The 15,414-nt window shown below is 29.1% G+C and overlaps 1 protein-coding gene across 3 annotated transcripts in view; it reads left to right on the top strand.

Annotated features, from left to right (window-relative positions):
* The first annotated feature begins 233 nt into the window (after window positions 1-233).
* LOC142324870 (heterogeneous nuclear ribonucleoprotein A1, A2/B1 homolog) overlaps window positions 234-15,414 on the top strand; it is a 57,899-nt gene continuing 42,718 nt past the window's right edge. For all 3 annotated transcript variants that reach the window (XM_075365942.1, XM_075365944.1, XM_075365943.1), the window contains exons 1-5: window positions 234-362; window positions 2,751-2,896; window positions 6,223-6,343; window positions 12,465-12,672; window positions 13,606-13,812. In XM_075365942.1, the coding sequence (XP_075222057.1) occupies window positions 348-362; window positions 2,751-2,896; window positions 6,223-6,343; window positions 12,465-12,672; window positions 13,606-13,812 (697 nt within the window). In that variant the 5' untranslated portion in view covers window positions 234-347. The remainder of the gene's footprint in view (window positions 363-2,750; window positions 2,897-6,222; window positions 6,344-12,464; window positions 12,673-13,605; window positions 13,813-15,414) is intronic.

Genomic DNA, 15,414 nt, shown 5'->3' on the forward strand with positions numbered 1-15,414 from the left:
CTCTGAAATTTTGTTAATATTCTAACAATTTGAATGTTTATTCCATTATACAATACGAACAACTGAATATGTTTGTAAGTTATTTGTAACATAGATTTTAATTTTAATTGCAGAATTACGTTATACAATCTCGAAATAATGTAAGTAATATTAGAAATCAGTATTTTTAATAAAGATTTCCTATAATCCTTCTTATTGAAAACTATATTTTTTTACATATTTCCATTAACGATAAAGATATCAAGTCTGTCTTGATTTTCCGGCTTCACGCTTGCGGCATCCCTCTTCATTTTGGTGGCGTCGTATATTTTGTCGTATTACGATAAGTGAAGCCAAAAAAGAGCGAAATGGGAGCAACTGATGTGAGTATTTTCTCTTTATTATTAACCATATTAATAGCAACCATTATTATACGTTTTTGTTGATCTAAATTATTATAAGACACTTGATAATTTGCTGTAAAAACGTTTTAGTCGTTTTTCAAGAGTTCCTAAGGGTATCCATCTTAATCGATTTTTTTATTTGTTTTCTACTCGTCTTTCTACTCTGTTTTATGCGTTTTCCTTTTTTCAGAGTTGTTCTAAAGCAAGTAATTTTGTTGATTATTGGAATGTTGTAATATAAATAAATTAAATTATTAAAACATTTTGAGTAACGAAGTTGGCGGAAACCGCTTAGCCGAGAGTGTAAACAGTAATGGTCGGCTTGTAGGTTTGGCGCTTTGCAACATAACGCCCATGAATTTTTGTAGAAGTGTTCATTTGATTATTTCACATCTATGTCGGCCAATTCTGCACATCGTATTACTCTTAATGATATCTGTATATTCCATTTCTCCATTATGTTCGTAAATTTTAAAAACCAAAAGCAGCATTGTAACTAAATAGTGGATTTTCTGTTACCGTACGCTTGGTATTCCAATACATAGACTTCAGTTCTGAAGTGCAATTGCAGTTCAGTTCAATTTTTTTTTATAAAATGTAGCACAAAATTATGCTTTTAAATAAAAGTTAATTTGTAATTCCAATCAATTTTCTGCATAGCATTTTGTATAAAATGCTATGCATGTATGGACTGCTGACAAATTATATTTTTATTCAAAGTAGTTTTTTTGCACCTGGCGTATAGTGCCTTATACCTTGAGGCATTGCCTGCAGTGTCTACCACATGATGTTCTGAATATAAAAGATTAGAGATAATATGTTTTGTATATGGTCTAGTAACAAAATATTAAATGAGAAGTTAACAGATTACTAAGCTCCAAGAAAATTCACGTAAACTTCCCATTCTTATTGAATTATTTCCTCCAATAAAATTTGGGACCTACAAAAAATTGGAGTTATGATTTATTTTGGTATATCAAATATAATTTGTTTGATGAATGATGTGCTTTTTAAGTGTAAAATAGGAAACTTAATTTTTCTTAGTACTTATACAATTAAATGGTAAATAAATGGGTATTTCAAGATCCAGTAAACATGGTTGTAAAATCATGCAGTTATATGTTAAATTACTCAGAGAGTAATATCACTGGAGGTTAATATTTCCTGGTGGAAAATTTATACAGTAAAGAGTTCACTCGCTATACAAACTCAGCTGGCTGATTTTTTATTTTTTTAAATGTGTATATAGATTAAACTTTTTACCTTGAATTGGATGTTCTCATTGTTAGATTTATATGTGAAGAAATTTCTTCAACTCGGCTACATCTACTTTGTGTTCACAGTAAACTGGTGTATCTGGTACAGCAGTTTATGTAAATGTATGATTAATATTAAGTTTATGTAAATGTCCATAAATGGCATTTTGAAAATGACACATTTGAAATTACTTTTTTTAATATATTTCAGAAGTACATTCCAAGGTATCAAAGTTTACATTTGAAAGATCAACTGTTTAAGAAGTAAGCCCAGTTCTTTAAATGATCGATTCTTTCTCATTTTTTGGCTAATTTTACTTAATATTTTGAAAATGGTTTTATCACTTATTAATATGGATCAGCTGGGATTTTGATGAAAATCTACTTTTATTTCCATCTTTTTATCTTTATCAAAAATAAAATGTTAAATTTATTTATTTATTTGTCCCACACATTTTAATCCAGCTGTTTTTATAAACATTTCTTCTTTGAAATATGTTATTTTGTAGACCTTAGCTGTGTCAATCTATATTATTTATCAGTATTAGAGAATAATTAGACATTTGAGTAAGTGCATCATAACTTTGAATAACACTGAGAATGTGTGTAAAAGTTAATACAAATTGATTTGCTTTTTATGTCTTGCAAAATATTTATGATTATGCATTTTTTAAGGTGAAAAAGGTAAGTGTTTATTAAAATATTAAAAAAATCTTTCAAAATGTATTTGATGATGCCAAGTAGAAATTTATTAATCAAAGCTCTGTAAATTACAGTTTGACAATGTTATAATTTATAATTTGCATGTACAAAAATAATGTTCATACACTTTCTAATACATTAGTATGTTAGAAAATTTACTTTCTTAAAAATTAAGCAGATTGTGTGGAAGAAATAGAAATCTGTTGTAGAATGAAGATATTTTAGCTTCTAGAGGAAGGAAACCAGACACTGATGTAGTTAAGAATTAATTACAATATCAAAACAAATTGGGCAATATTAACAACAATTTGGCATCAGTGAATTGTACAATTACATGTGTTTACAGTTTGAGGCTTTTTTTTACACTGAATTACCAAATAAGTGTAGTTTTGTGACTTTTGCATTACAGGATTCGAAACATGAACCAGAGCAATTACGTAAGCTGTTCATTGGTGGGCTTGATTACAGAACAACTGATGACTCATTAAAGGCATTCTTTGAACAATGGGGTGAAATAGTAGATGTTGTAGTTATGAAGGATCCTGTTACAAAAAGGTAAATTAGATATGCTGTAATTTAATCTTCTAAACATTTGTAGGAGGCTACATTTTTAAGTCATAATAAATTTAAAACTAAATGTGAACAGATCATATGAAGAAAATATAATTTGTAGTTCATGGTTATTAAAGGTTTTTTTTTACAGGAAAATATAATTTTATTGTCACATTTACTATACTTTTCTTGAGTGTTAAGATCAAACCCTATATCAGTCGTAATACCAAATCCCCCAGTAGAGGTCACTTGCCTGGGAAATGACTGAAAAAGTTGGTAAAACTTAAATTTAGTGACCAAATTTTAATCAGTAACTGGGAGTAAGTATATTTGAAGTTGTATGGTCTAGCCAGTGGTGAGGAAGCAAGCATTTCATGGAGAAGAATCATGTCAAAAGTATCATTTATTGTCTTTTTTGCCATAATCTCAATTAGGTGTGGACAATTTTGGTCCCATAAGACTGTCACCATGATTTTAGGAGTTTGAAGAGACTGCCTAAACATATTAGGCTTTGGTGATGAACAAGAGAAATCACCATTGATACTTTTTTCAGCTCATTTTTGTGCACTTGAGAAATTCTCATGATATTCTTCCTTTCCAAATTAAATTTGTGAAACTTTGTAACACGATATAAACATCATTTGTATTAGATACATGTTTAAAAAGGCAATGCTAAATACGATCTAAAGCAATTTATCTCATTGAGATTTCATTTCAAGAAAGGTTTGCTAATTTTGAATTTTGGTTTACTCAATACTATTACTTAGATTTACTATTATTTTGCTAATTATTTGAATTATTATGCTGAGAAATCCATAGACATTTACAGTGTGATGTGTAAATGAGACTATTTTATATGCTTGTTGTTTTTTTTATAATGTGGATTTACTTCAGTAAAATCAATTCCATTGACATTTTCAGTAAAAGCATTTTACATTTAAAGTGATTAATAAACAAGTAGTGGTTACTTAATGTAAAAATAAACAAATAAAGAAAATAGAATTTACATCCTTATTAATGAAAAGTGAATTAAAACAATATTGAGTGATTGGAAAACTCAACAAAAAAATTGAATAGCTCCTTTGTTGATTAGTAAACCTAGTTATTACGTATATTAAGCCTCTTTGATTGTTTACACACTTAAAAAAAAATCCCCAGTGGAGTTTGTTTTAGTAGGTTGGCTACTAGATCCATTTTATGGATATTTATTTAGTAATTGTTTACATAATTATAGCCAAAAATTTATATAATGTTAAAAAGATTTTCTTAAATTATTTTTTATTTGATCATAAAGATCGTTTTTAAATTATCTGTTGTATAAGAATCAAGGCTGTAAACTAATATAATTAAAGAATTATCTTCTAACTATGCATGCTCCTAAGTTAATTGTCATTTTTTTTAAAAAATGTAAAAACAAATTTATGTAAAATGTGTCTTAAAGCTATGTATACATTGAGGCTTATAGTTGCTTCATGACTAATAATTACTGGTTAATTTTGTCTATGAAATTGACAATTTGAATACAAGTTGTCAAACTACATTTTCATTTCATACCTTCAATTGATTCGTAAACCTTGTCTTGTAGCATTAAAGCTTTTCAGGTGATAGGATTTTAGCATAAAAATTAATTTAGTTTTATGGCCAATGTATTAGTTGTCAGAATTCATATTTAGTAAAAAAATCTATTTAGTAAAAAGAATTTGCCCTAATTCTGTTATTTAGCAAGTTACTCATCTCTATTGCTCCATTTTAAATTTACTGCTTTCATAGTACTGGAGAAGTGAAAACACTAGCAGACTTTCACATATACATTTGTATGCTAAATTTAAAAGTACGCTCTATATGGGGTAACCCAAGATAAACTGAACCCAAAGCAAGCAAAGAACACATGAACAGTAGGGTGATATTGTACAAATAAATGAAAGACAAAAACATAGTTAGGTGGGTTCCCTGTCCCTACATTTGCTGTGGGAACTGTTGACCGCCATGTATCAGCCATGGTTTGACATGTTTAGTGCGACTTGCTGAACTTGTCCTGTTGTATGTTGGTGATATGTATATTCTGTTGCAATGTGTCAAAACTTAATGGATTGTTCTGGTAAACCTTCCCCATCAGGTTGTCTGTGGAGTCCATATATCCTTTATCCTTTGAGACAGTCCTGTCAGGTGTGAAAATTGAGTGTACTGCTTCAAGGAAGTGTGTGCTTGTTACACTGCCTGGCTGGTGCAAAACGTCATTTGTCTGATGTCAGTTGCTCTATGAAGAGAGCTGGAAGATGTCGGCAATATTAAACACGCTGTGTTCATGTGAAGAAAAAAATTGGTCCAATGACTCATCTCTAACTCAGCACACCACAGACCAATATCACAAATTTTATGAATTTATGTAGCCACTGAAGTGGAACCATGCCTCATTTGTCATGAAGTAGAAGTTTGGATCAAGTAAACTACTTCGATTTCCTACAATAGCCATACGCAAATACTGTAAATGTTAATCATGGTATGTAGGTTTTAACTCTTGTAAAATTATGATCTTGTAGTGTGAATGTCTTCTGCTTACCTCAGTCCTTTTTGCATCTGGGTATTTATACTTCGTACCTAGCACAGATCCAGTTTGCTCAAACTTCTTTCTTGTGCATAAATGACTTGGCGGGTGGATCACTATTGAACTCTGCATGGAATTTTTCTTGCACTTCTTTTCATAAATCTGCCCTACACATAATATTCCTTGGCAATGAATGTTCTGGTAATATTCAACAGCAGCATATTTGTGAATGTGGTTAGCTTTATCTCAACTGTGTAAATACTATGTATACATTGAGGCCTTAGAGTTTGCTTCATGACAAATTGTAAGAGTAATTACTGGTTAAGTTTGTCTGTGAAACTGACAAATTGAATACCAGTGGTCAAACTACAATTTTATATTTAAACTAGACATAATTTCAGTTTACTTATGAACCTTGTCTTGTAACATCAAAGCTTTTCAGGTGATAGGATTTTAGCATAAAAATTAATTTAGTTTTATGGCCAATGTATTAGTTGTCAGCAATTGTAATTTCCAGCTTCATAGTACACAGCCATATGTCGTGTTCCCCCATCCTGCACTTTTCCCTTATTGGCGTTCAAAGAAAACATGTCAGGTCACTGCATGACATTCAAAATGTTACTGCTTGTTGTGTTGTCAAGTCAAATACGCTAATACTTTACTGGATTCTCGCCCATGTCTGGTTCATTTTGTCTTGGGCCACTCTACATATGAGCAATGTTGCTTCATTATATTTTACTAGAATATTTTAGATTTTAATTCATTTATGAAAATTTTTTCCCAGATCACGAGGGTTTGGTTTTATTACTTATGCAAAGTCAGAGATGGTTGATGATGCAATGGCTCACAGGCCTCATAAAGTTGATGGAAGAGAAGTGGAATCAAAGAGAGCTGTTCCTCGTGATGTAAGTTTTTTGTATAGTAATTTAATTTGTTGTTAATTATTGTTTATTATTATCATCAATATTATGGAACTGTTTAAAGTTTACAATTGTATGCATTATGAATATAAATTGCAATAGAATTGTTCATGTAGTGTTTTTTTACCTTGTTTTATTTGAGATTTTAATCGATTTTTCCATCATTGCAACTTTGAATGCATACAACTCTATAACAAAGGCATTAACAGAAAAGTGGGTTTTCACCATTGTTTTCCTTGTAAAATTTTAAATCAAAATCATGTCATGTCCACCTTCCTATTTAAAAAATTTAATTTGATCCTATGTAATAGGCAAAAATTAATAACTCATCATAATGCAGATTTTTTTAAACTGTAAAACCCCTTTTCTCCAAATACTTCATAAGATATGCAGTATAAAGCTTTTTCAATATCACTTTGTGTGTGTGTTAAAATCATATAAAAACTAGTAGTAAATAGTGCAGGTAATAATAATATATAAGTAAAATTTTAGATGAAAAAAAAATCTGTTTAAGGAAAATATAATAAATATATAGATTTAGATAACAAGAACTTTAAAATAAGGAAAGTAGAACATCCCTGTAAATTAAGCATTTTATTGCCCTTAAGAATGTATTGAAATCGATTTTTTTTTTTACGTACAATTGCCCAATAGTCAATAATTTGAATTAATATTTAAAATTTTATTTGTATACTAAATTATCATCCACAATATAACCCTTCGCACTGAAAATTTTTTACCTTATGTTTACAGATTGTATGCTTTATATTCTACTTTTGTTGGATATAAAACATACAGTTAACTGTTTTACTATTAAAAGAATGCAGTTTTAACTTAACCCTTTTTCCATCAAGCATTTTGCACAAGAATGTGCTAAAAATGTCAGGTGTTGAGACACTAGACAACAACTGTGTTGTCTAGTGGTATTTCAAAACTATAAATTATGCATTATTCAGTCTAAAAATATAAAAAATTTACACTTGACAAAAACGTCTTACATAATATGATTATCACCAGAAATTATAACATTTTACACATTTAAACGTTTTAATTTATCAACTTCAGTTTTGGATGGTCAAATTTACTAAAAAATCTTTTTCCATATTCAAAAAAGTCATTACCAGTTACAAAAATGCACTAATGAATGTAAATATCTACATGAATTTCTTGATAAAATAAAACAAAAATTAGGAAAATTTGATCACTATAAAATTACGGCTTCCAGGAGCTTCATAGTAACAGACTTCATATTAGCTTTTTGAAATGTTTTCTTAACATTCATTTTCAGGAAAACGTTCCCCATGTAATCCTATAATGCAATTGTACAGATAGTTCTTGATCTTTTTCTTCTGATGAGTACACACAGCATCTTGCTTCTTTTGTTCTCTGGTAATTTCTTCAGTCCTGGACCACTGCAAGAATCCATCACGTGCGTTCTTTGCTTCTAGCCATTGAGCTGTTAAACCTTCCAGCATGCTTATTTATAAATTGCTTTGCAAAGCGATTTGTTTCATTAGTAATAAGTTCTAACAGAGTTATAGTGAAAAATAAATTTAAATACTAAATTGCTGGAGATCCCATTGATGGCATGTCCTGGAGTTCTTGGTATGCATGAGGAGGGTGGGTAGCGGCTGCACCTGTGTAGGAGTAATGACCTGGAAGAAATAAAGGTCTTTCAATTTGTCATAACTTATCGATTCTATTATTGACTGCTTCATTGGTCTAATTCACTCTGTTTAACTCAAATTATACGCACTATCACTCTTTTAAAATATTCACAAATATTGTGATCAGTTAGGCTTCTATAGTAGTCCCCGGTGTTGTGGACATTTTACATAATAAAAAACCAAAACTCAAAGAAATGGCGTAAAAAATATAACCCAAAATAAGAACTAAATACGAAATTGAAATAAATGGACTAAAATCTCAACAAGGGTAAAAAAACAAAAAAATCTCATTCGCAGAACCACATTTTCATTATTTGATATTTGTGTTATTTTGTAATTTTGGAACAAAATCGATGCTATGTTATTTTACACCATCGAGTGGTGAATTTCATAAACTATAGATGACTTTTAGAGTACAGACGGATCGTTATGCTGACATAGGCGGTACTCAGGAAGTAACGATAAATCATCCAAATGGTTAATGATAACTTTAGTATTGACCACAGTTAGGTAGAATCTAATCTAGCTTATATTAATTAGGTTCAAATTTAAATAATTTTGATTAAACTACTGTGTTTATGAATGTATTTGTACCCTCTGCCATAGCAAAAGTGTTTTCCCAATCCCTGTTAGTATAGTCCATAATATGTGTATGGACTCCATATATATATATATATATATATATATATATATATATCCTATAAATTTTAATGTTAATTGTAATAATTTGGAAGCTCTGTTTTTAGTTAGTATATATTAGAAGATAACTTTTGTAAGTGCCTAACCTTTGATTTCATAATCTTATCTACTGTATTTTTGTCAATATAAAGGGGGGAACTGTATCAAAGCCTTGGTCAGATTGAAGGAAAACTTCTGTTATTTAGGTTATTAGATATGATTTTTGTGAAACTTAAAGTTTCTCAATATTTCAGTGCAGCTTCAGTAGACTTGTCATTCCAAAATCCCGGAACTTAGTAGGTTTGTGTCCAAAATTTTGATGTTTGGACATAAACCATCCAATCCATCTTAGTTCATCTAATGGTGTGGTGGTTGCATAATCATTTTTATCTTTGTAATGTTTATATGTTAAATTTTACAATTGCCTACAGCCCAATTATTGTTTTTTTTTTTTCAGAATCTCTGAAACTATTGTAACTTGAAACAAAAAACCATTATATTCTTCTCTACAACATAACATTAGTAGATATCAAGTATGTACACCATTTCCTATCTTGTTTATTCATGCCTTAAAATCAGCTCTGAATCAAGTGCACTTGAGAATATATCATATTATTCTCGGTATGCTTATCTTGAATGATACCCAATTACTACTTTGTCAGTCATACATATTAAGTCAAATTCTCTAGAGGTGTCAATTCACACACTAAATGAACATCTGTGTGACCAGTAGTAACACACCAATTTTTAAATCAGAGTTCTGGGCTTTGAATTTGTTTCTTCGATATTTTTATCCCTCCCTCCTATTGCTAACAGTACAGTTTTCTTTTTACATATCAATCAGAATTTAATACTCATGACCAATGGTATCCAACTTAGGAGGATAGGTTTTTCTTCTCTGTAGATGTGCCTTCACCAAACAAAGATTTTCAATTTTGATTCAACAGAATCTGACAATTTTATTCTCAATAATTGCAGGAATTTTTTATTGCTACTAAGACTCACTATCTTTTGATGCTGGAGACACATCAAGAACAGTATCAATATCTGCCTAGCTTCTGTGAAGTTTTTCCATCAAGCAAGTTCCAGAACATCATTGTCAAATGATGATAATAGTCTAGATATTGCTGAAAAATATTTTAACAAAACTCATTCCTTTTAGAGTTTATGACAGCAACTGGATGCTCTTATTGTTTTGCTGAACGTTTGTTAAAATAAATTATACTGTTTGCATCAAAGTGTCTTATATTAACTTTTTGTAATACATAACTCAATATATAACATTACATAATATGTATCAAGATTATTTAGAATTTACATTTTCATTGCCATGTACCAGTATTCTTCAAACATTTTCTGATCAGTTAACTCGTTCCTAAATAATTAACATTATGAAAACTTTTATCTATCAAATTAACTTTATTCTATGGCTAAACAATTATAATTTTATAATTACAAGATCTGGTTTCTTAACCCTTGAAGTCAGTATTTAAATTTTTAAAGCCCTACCCTATTGCTGGTAATTTAAATGCCCAACCAGCAGCTGTATTACAGTACTAAAAGTAAAAAATTATAGCTTCAAAACTTACACCAATTTAAACCAAATTTTCAGCAGAAAAATCATCCACTTTTTCCCATGTCCAATCTATGTCTTTTCTTGTATGCTTCACTTGTATATCAATATCGTCATCATTATCTCTACTACTCTGTTCAGAATCTTCTTTATTTTGATTACGATTTTCTGGCACAAAATCTTCATCACTTTCACTACTATCAAATATTCTAATGTTACTGTCACACGTCTCATCTAAACATTCAGTAATTTGTTCCGATGTAAGATTATGCAACGTGCTTGACCCGGCCATTTTCATTTACTCGCAGCTGACGCAACTGACTGAAAGAAGAGCATTCAATTTCATAGAACAAAATCGTATTTCATCACCGATATGCAATCCTACGCAGTTATAAAAACACGGAGGGGAAGAACGAAGCCTCGTGATAACACAGATCCAGTTGTGCAAATAAACATTACAAGATGGCAGTGTTATGAAGTTTTGAAGCAAGCACTGCACGTTGCAAGACTGTCATGTCCACTCGCCGTTTCATATAACTTAACTTGTGCATGACATTCACGTGCTCCCTGCCTGAAGGGTTAAAAGAGGTGATACTGTTTTCACAACTTTTCAGGCATATTTTGACTAGAGTATCCTGCTTATCAGTTAAAAATTAATCTTGTAATTTTTACTAATTATTTCACTTCTATGGGGCTTCATACCATATAGTTTCTGAAATTTTATTACCTTTATTTGAGATGTAAATACCAAAAATCGTACAGATTAAAAAATCCTGCAGTTTTGAACTTATTTTAAATAAAGGAAGAGGACATCACACATCAAAATTGATAAATAAGCTCTCTAGAACTATGTTAAGGGATATAATATAAATATTAGAACTGATATCCCTTCCCTTCACAGTGAGATACTTGTGCAAAAATAGAAATTCCTGCATTCTAAATGCTCTGATTTTGGGCTTAAATAAAAATTATAGGAAAATGATATACATAACTTAATGTGTAATGGTTTTTGTTTCAAGTCAAATTCATTTCTGAAATAACTAAAAAAACACAAATTTGCATGAAGAGCATTGTAAAATTTAACTAGCACATGCAAACAATTATTAAAAGGTTAAAAAAAAATTGGTTTTGAACTCTAAAAATAAGAGGGAATGAATATACCAAAAATTACAAAAATCAAAAGTGATCATGTAATCATTTAATTTTATATTGGGTTATTTGATATGGAATGAACCATTACTAAAAAAAAAAAACCCTTTATTATTTATTTCTGCAACTTTTGACAAATCAGAAATTGCACTCAATGGCCTGTAAGTTTCAGAGCAGGTAAGTTAATATTATCCTGTTTCTTCCTTAATGCACTCTAATCTTATCTCTAACAGAGATTGATATAACAAGATCTTTTCTGATACATGCATGGTTTGGATGGCCATACTTTATTATTATTATATAAATATTAGTAAAATTGTTAATTTTAGAAAATAAAACTTGTTTTAAGGTTGCTATTTAGCTTGTTGACTGCTGGTTATTTATGTACAAACATCTCTGCTGCACTATAAATGTTATTCTTTTTTACCTTAATCTGATGATGTAATATTTATAACAGTTTTTATTCCTGAAAATTGCTTTGTAATTATGCCCACTATTTGCTGTTCAGCAGTGCCATGACACCATTCACACTGTATTATCATATTTTGTTAGATATTTGTAGTAATGCAATATATTTACCAAATGGCAAATAAATGGATGTTTCCTTCAATCTTCAGCTGTAAATATCAGCATTATTAGCAGTTATTCCTAATTATACTTAATTTTTATCAGTAATGCACACTTATTTAAATACAACATCTTTATAATCAGAAGCATGGTTGTAAAAAGTTATGCGAATAGAGAAGAAATTGCCTTATGATATTCTTACAGGACTGAAGTTTCTTTTTTTTATGCCTGCTATAGAAGTTATAGTCCAGTTTTGTACTGCTGCTGATTGCATTATGATTTAAGACATTTTAATATTTCTAAAATTAAATTCAGGTAGTGGTTTAGTAGTTACTGGAAAATATTTCCTAAATTTAATTACAATATATGAAACAAGCTATAATATTTGTTAAGTAAAAAATAAAGTCTGATAGTATTTGATTGAAATGAAAGCAATGATAAACATTTTTGTATCATAAATTTTTTTTTGTAGGAGATTGGAAGACCTGAAGCAGGTTTGACAACAAAAAAAATGTTTGTTGGTGGACTGAAAGCACAGGAAGAATCTGATTTGAGAGATTATTTTAAGCAGTTTGGTAATATATTGAATGTAAATATTGTTATTAACAAAGACACCGGAAGTAAGCGAGGATTTGCTTTCATTGAATTTGATGACCATGATTCTGTTGACAAAGCTGTTTGTAAGTATTTGTTTGTAATGTAATAACAGTTCATTTATTTATTGAGAATTAAACTATTTATACCTAGGCTTATTTCTTTTAATTTGTCTTATCTTGTATATGTATTCGAGAGTTACTGATTAAGAACATCCATAACATATCCATATTCATTGTCTGTTATTTAAAAAATATAAAAAAAAAAAATATTTTTAACAAGAAACAAAGATCAGGAGTTGTAAGGACATCTTCCCTAAAGTATATAACACTTAATTTCAGCAAATCTTCTCCATTAGTACTCTTTTTATATATAAACTTCATTTTGGTCTTATTCGACAACTGTTCTTATTATACAGTAAGCATGTTTTAAAAAGCGGCAATCATATTTGTGGTGAAGTTAGGTTAGTCCATTTTTTCACATTTATTACTTGATCTTTTAAAATAAATAAAAACTTATTTTTTATTATTTAATTGAAATTGCAAGTTTTATTTTTATTCAGCTAACTCAGTTTTATATTTTATGCAATTAGATTTAATATTTTTAAATCAATTTTTTTATTACTGAAGAAGTTGCCTAGTCTTGCTGCAGTTTAGTTTTGTTACATTAGTTAACTTTGTGACTTTCTGTTCAGTAGTCTATTAATATGTATTGTTTATGGAAAATAGTAATGCTCTAGAATTTATGAGTTAAGATGCTGTATGTGACATAAATTAGCAATTTATTTATTACTGAAGGCATACTTCATTATCATACGATGATGAAAGTACTTTCCAATCTGATATTTGTAAAACTAATTTAAGGTTATTATCATAACAGAAATGTTGTTTCTTCTATTGTATAAGAATTAGAACATAAAAATAGAGCATTATTATATAAAAAAAAGAAAAGTATTAAATCATGTAAAATATTTCAATTTGATGTGCTGTGTTTAAGGTGATTTTTTATTTTTATTGCAGTAAAGAAACATCATGTGGTGGGTGGTAAGACAGTTGATGTGAAAAAAGCAATCAGCAAGAGTGATCTGACTTCTGGCAGAGGTGGTGGCGGTCGAAGCAGTGGTGGAGGCCGATGGGGTGGCGGCAGTGGAGGTGGTGGCAGTGGTGGTGATGTTTGGAGTGGACGAGGTAGTGGTGGGGGTGGTGGAAATTCATGGGGAAGTAAAGGTAAATGTTTAGCATATTAAATAAGAAAAACAAATTACAATATTTCTACGTTTAGTCTGTAATAATTTTCTAGTTGAAAAAGGTACCTTTGATTTCTTCAGAATTAAAAAAAAATAATTAAATTATAGAAATTAGGATATAAAGAATCTGTGAAAGAATAGGAAATGGAATTGATCGATCCCCTATGCATGCATAGTTCAAAATTAGTGCATTTAATGTTGTTTGTTATATAATATACATAAGTGTTTGGCAGTCATTAAACATTTTATTAATTATTAAACTATACAAGCATAGACAATAAGGCTGATTTTTCAAGTTTACACTACTGCTACAGTCACTGTTTTTAAAATAATGTTTTCTTTTATTCTTTTTACCTTATAAGTACCATAGTGGAATGATACACCTGCACTGGAATTAGACCAAAAAATACAACTTATCTTTATAAAGCAAATATAAAGAATTAGAATAATAATGAATCACTGTTTAAATATTAACATTACTGAAAAAAGCTCATGGATTTTTTGTCAGAATCAAAGAAGAGATATATCTCAAACAAATTAATAAATAATTTTATCATAGTATAGCTGCTAAGCATAATATTTTGCTCATATCAAGATAATGCCTGTGAAATGAACAAGATTCTATTCACAATTTATTATAATTTGAAGTCATATTCTTTCTTTCCCTGTTTGCTTTGTGAAAATGTTTTTATGTTCAGATAGTAAGTTATTTCATATTTCGTGATTATTCTAGTATCTGATTTACGCACAATTTTTTTTAATTGTATTTAAATAAATTTCAATATCAGGCTTATTACTGTAGCTATAGTTTTCATATTTTGAGGTTTCTTTCGACTTACAATTTTTCGAACATGGCAACGTTGGTATATAAAATCTGTTACAAAAATAAAAATCAGCCTTACCAACAAATTATATTATATTCAATTTAAATTTTACAAACGTGGCACTGTTGGTATATAAAATTTGTTAGAAAAATAAATATGAGCCTTACCAACCAAATTTGACCATCCTCAAAGATCAAATGACCGACAGTGTAGTTTTTTTTTTGTAATTTAAAATATAAAAACTAAAACATAAATTATAGATATAGAATATGAAAAGTATATAACAACTGGTTGTCATTGTATAAAAGTAACTGTCAGTTTTTAGTAAGTGTTTCAGTTGTTATGAATAATAATAGTGGGAGGGAGGTAATCATAATCATTAAACAAACTCTAATGGATATTAAAAATAATATTTTCAAAATCAACAATAAGGATAAAATATAAAAATTAAACTAAAAAATGTTTTCATGGTCAAATCTGATAAAATAAATTACTTTTATTATTATTTATAATGAGGTATATAGAGAAAAAACAAAAAAAAAAATTGTAAATAATAATTTTAAAGAAATAAAGGATCCTACTCTAAAAATTAAGAAAGATATATAAAATTAATAAATTAAAAACATGTTTTCAAGAATCTTAATAATCAACACTAATTTAATGTAATACTTGTGCCCCACACCCAAGATTCATAAAGATGGTTTTCCGTACATCCACTTATAAATTTTATTAATTCACCTATATATCAACTAAGCAAA

This window comes from Lycorma delicatula, chromosome 5 (genome assembly GCF_047948215.1).
Source record: "Lycorma delicatula isolate Av1 chromosome 5, ASM4794821v1, whole genome shotgun sequence".
In the NCBI taxonomy this organism is placed as follows: Eukaryota; Metazoa; Arthropoda; class Insecta; order Hemiptera; family Fulgoridae; genus Lycorma; species Lycorma delicatula.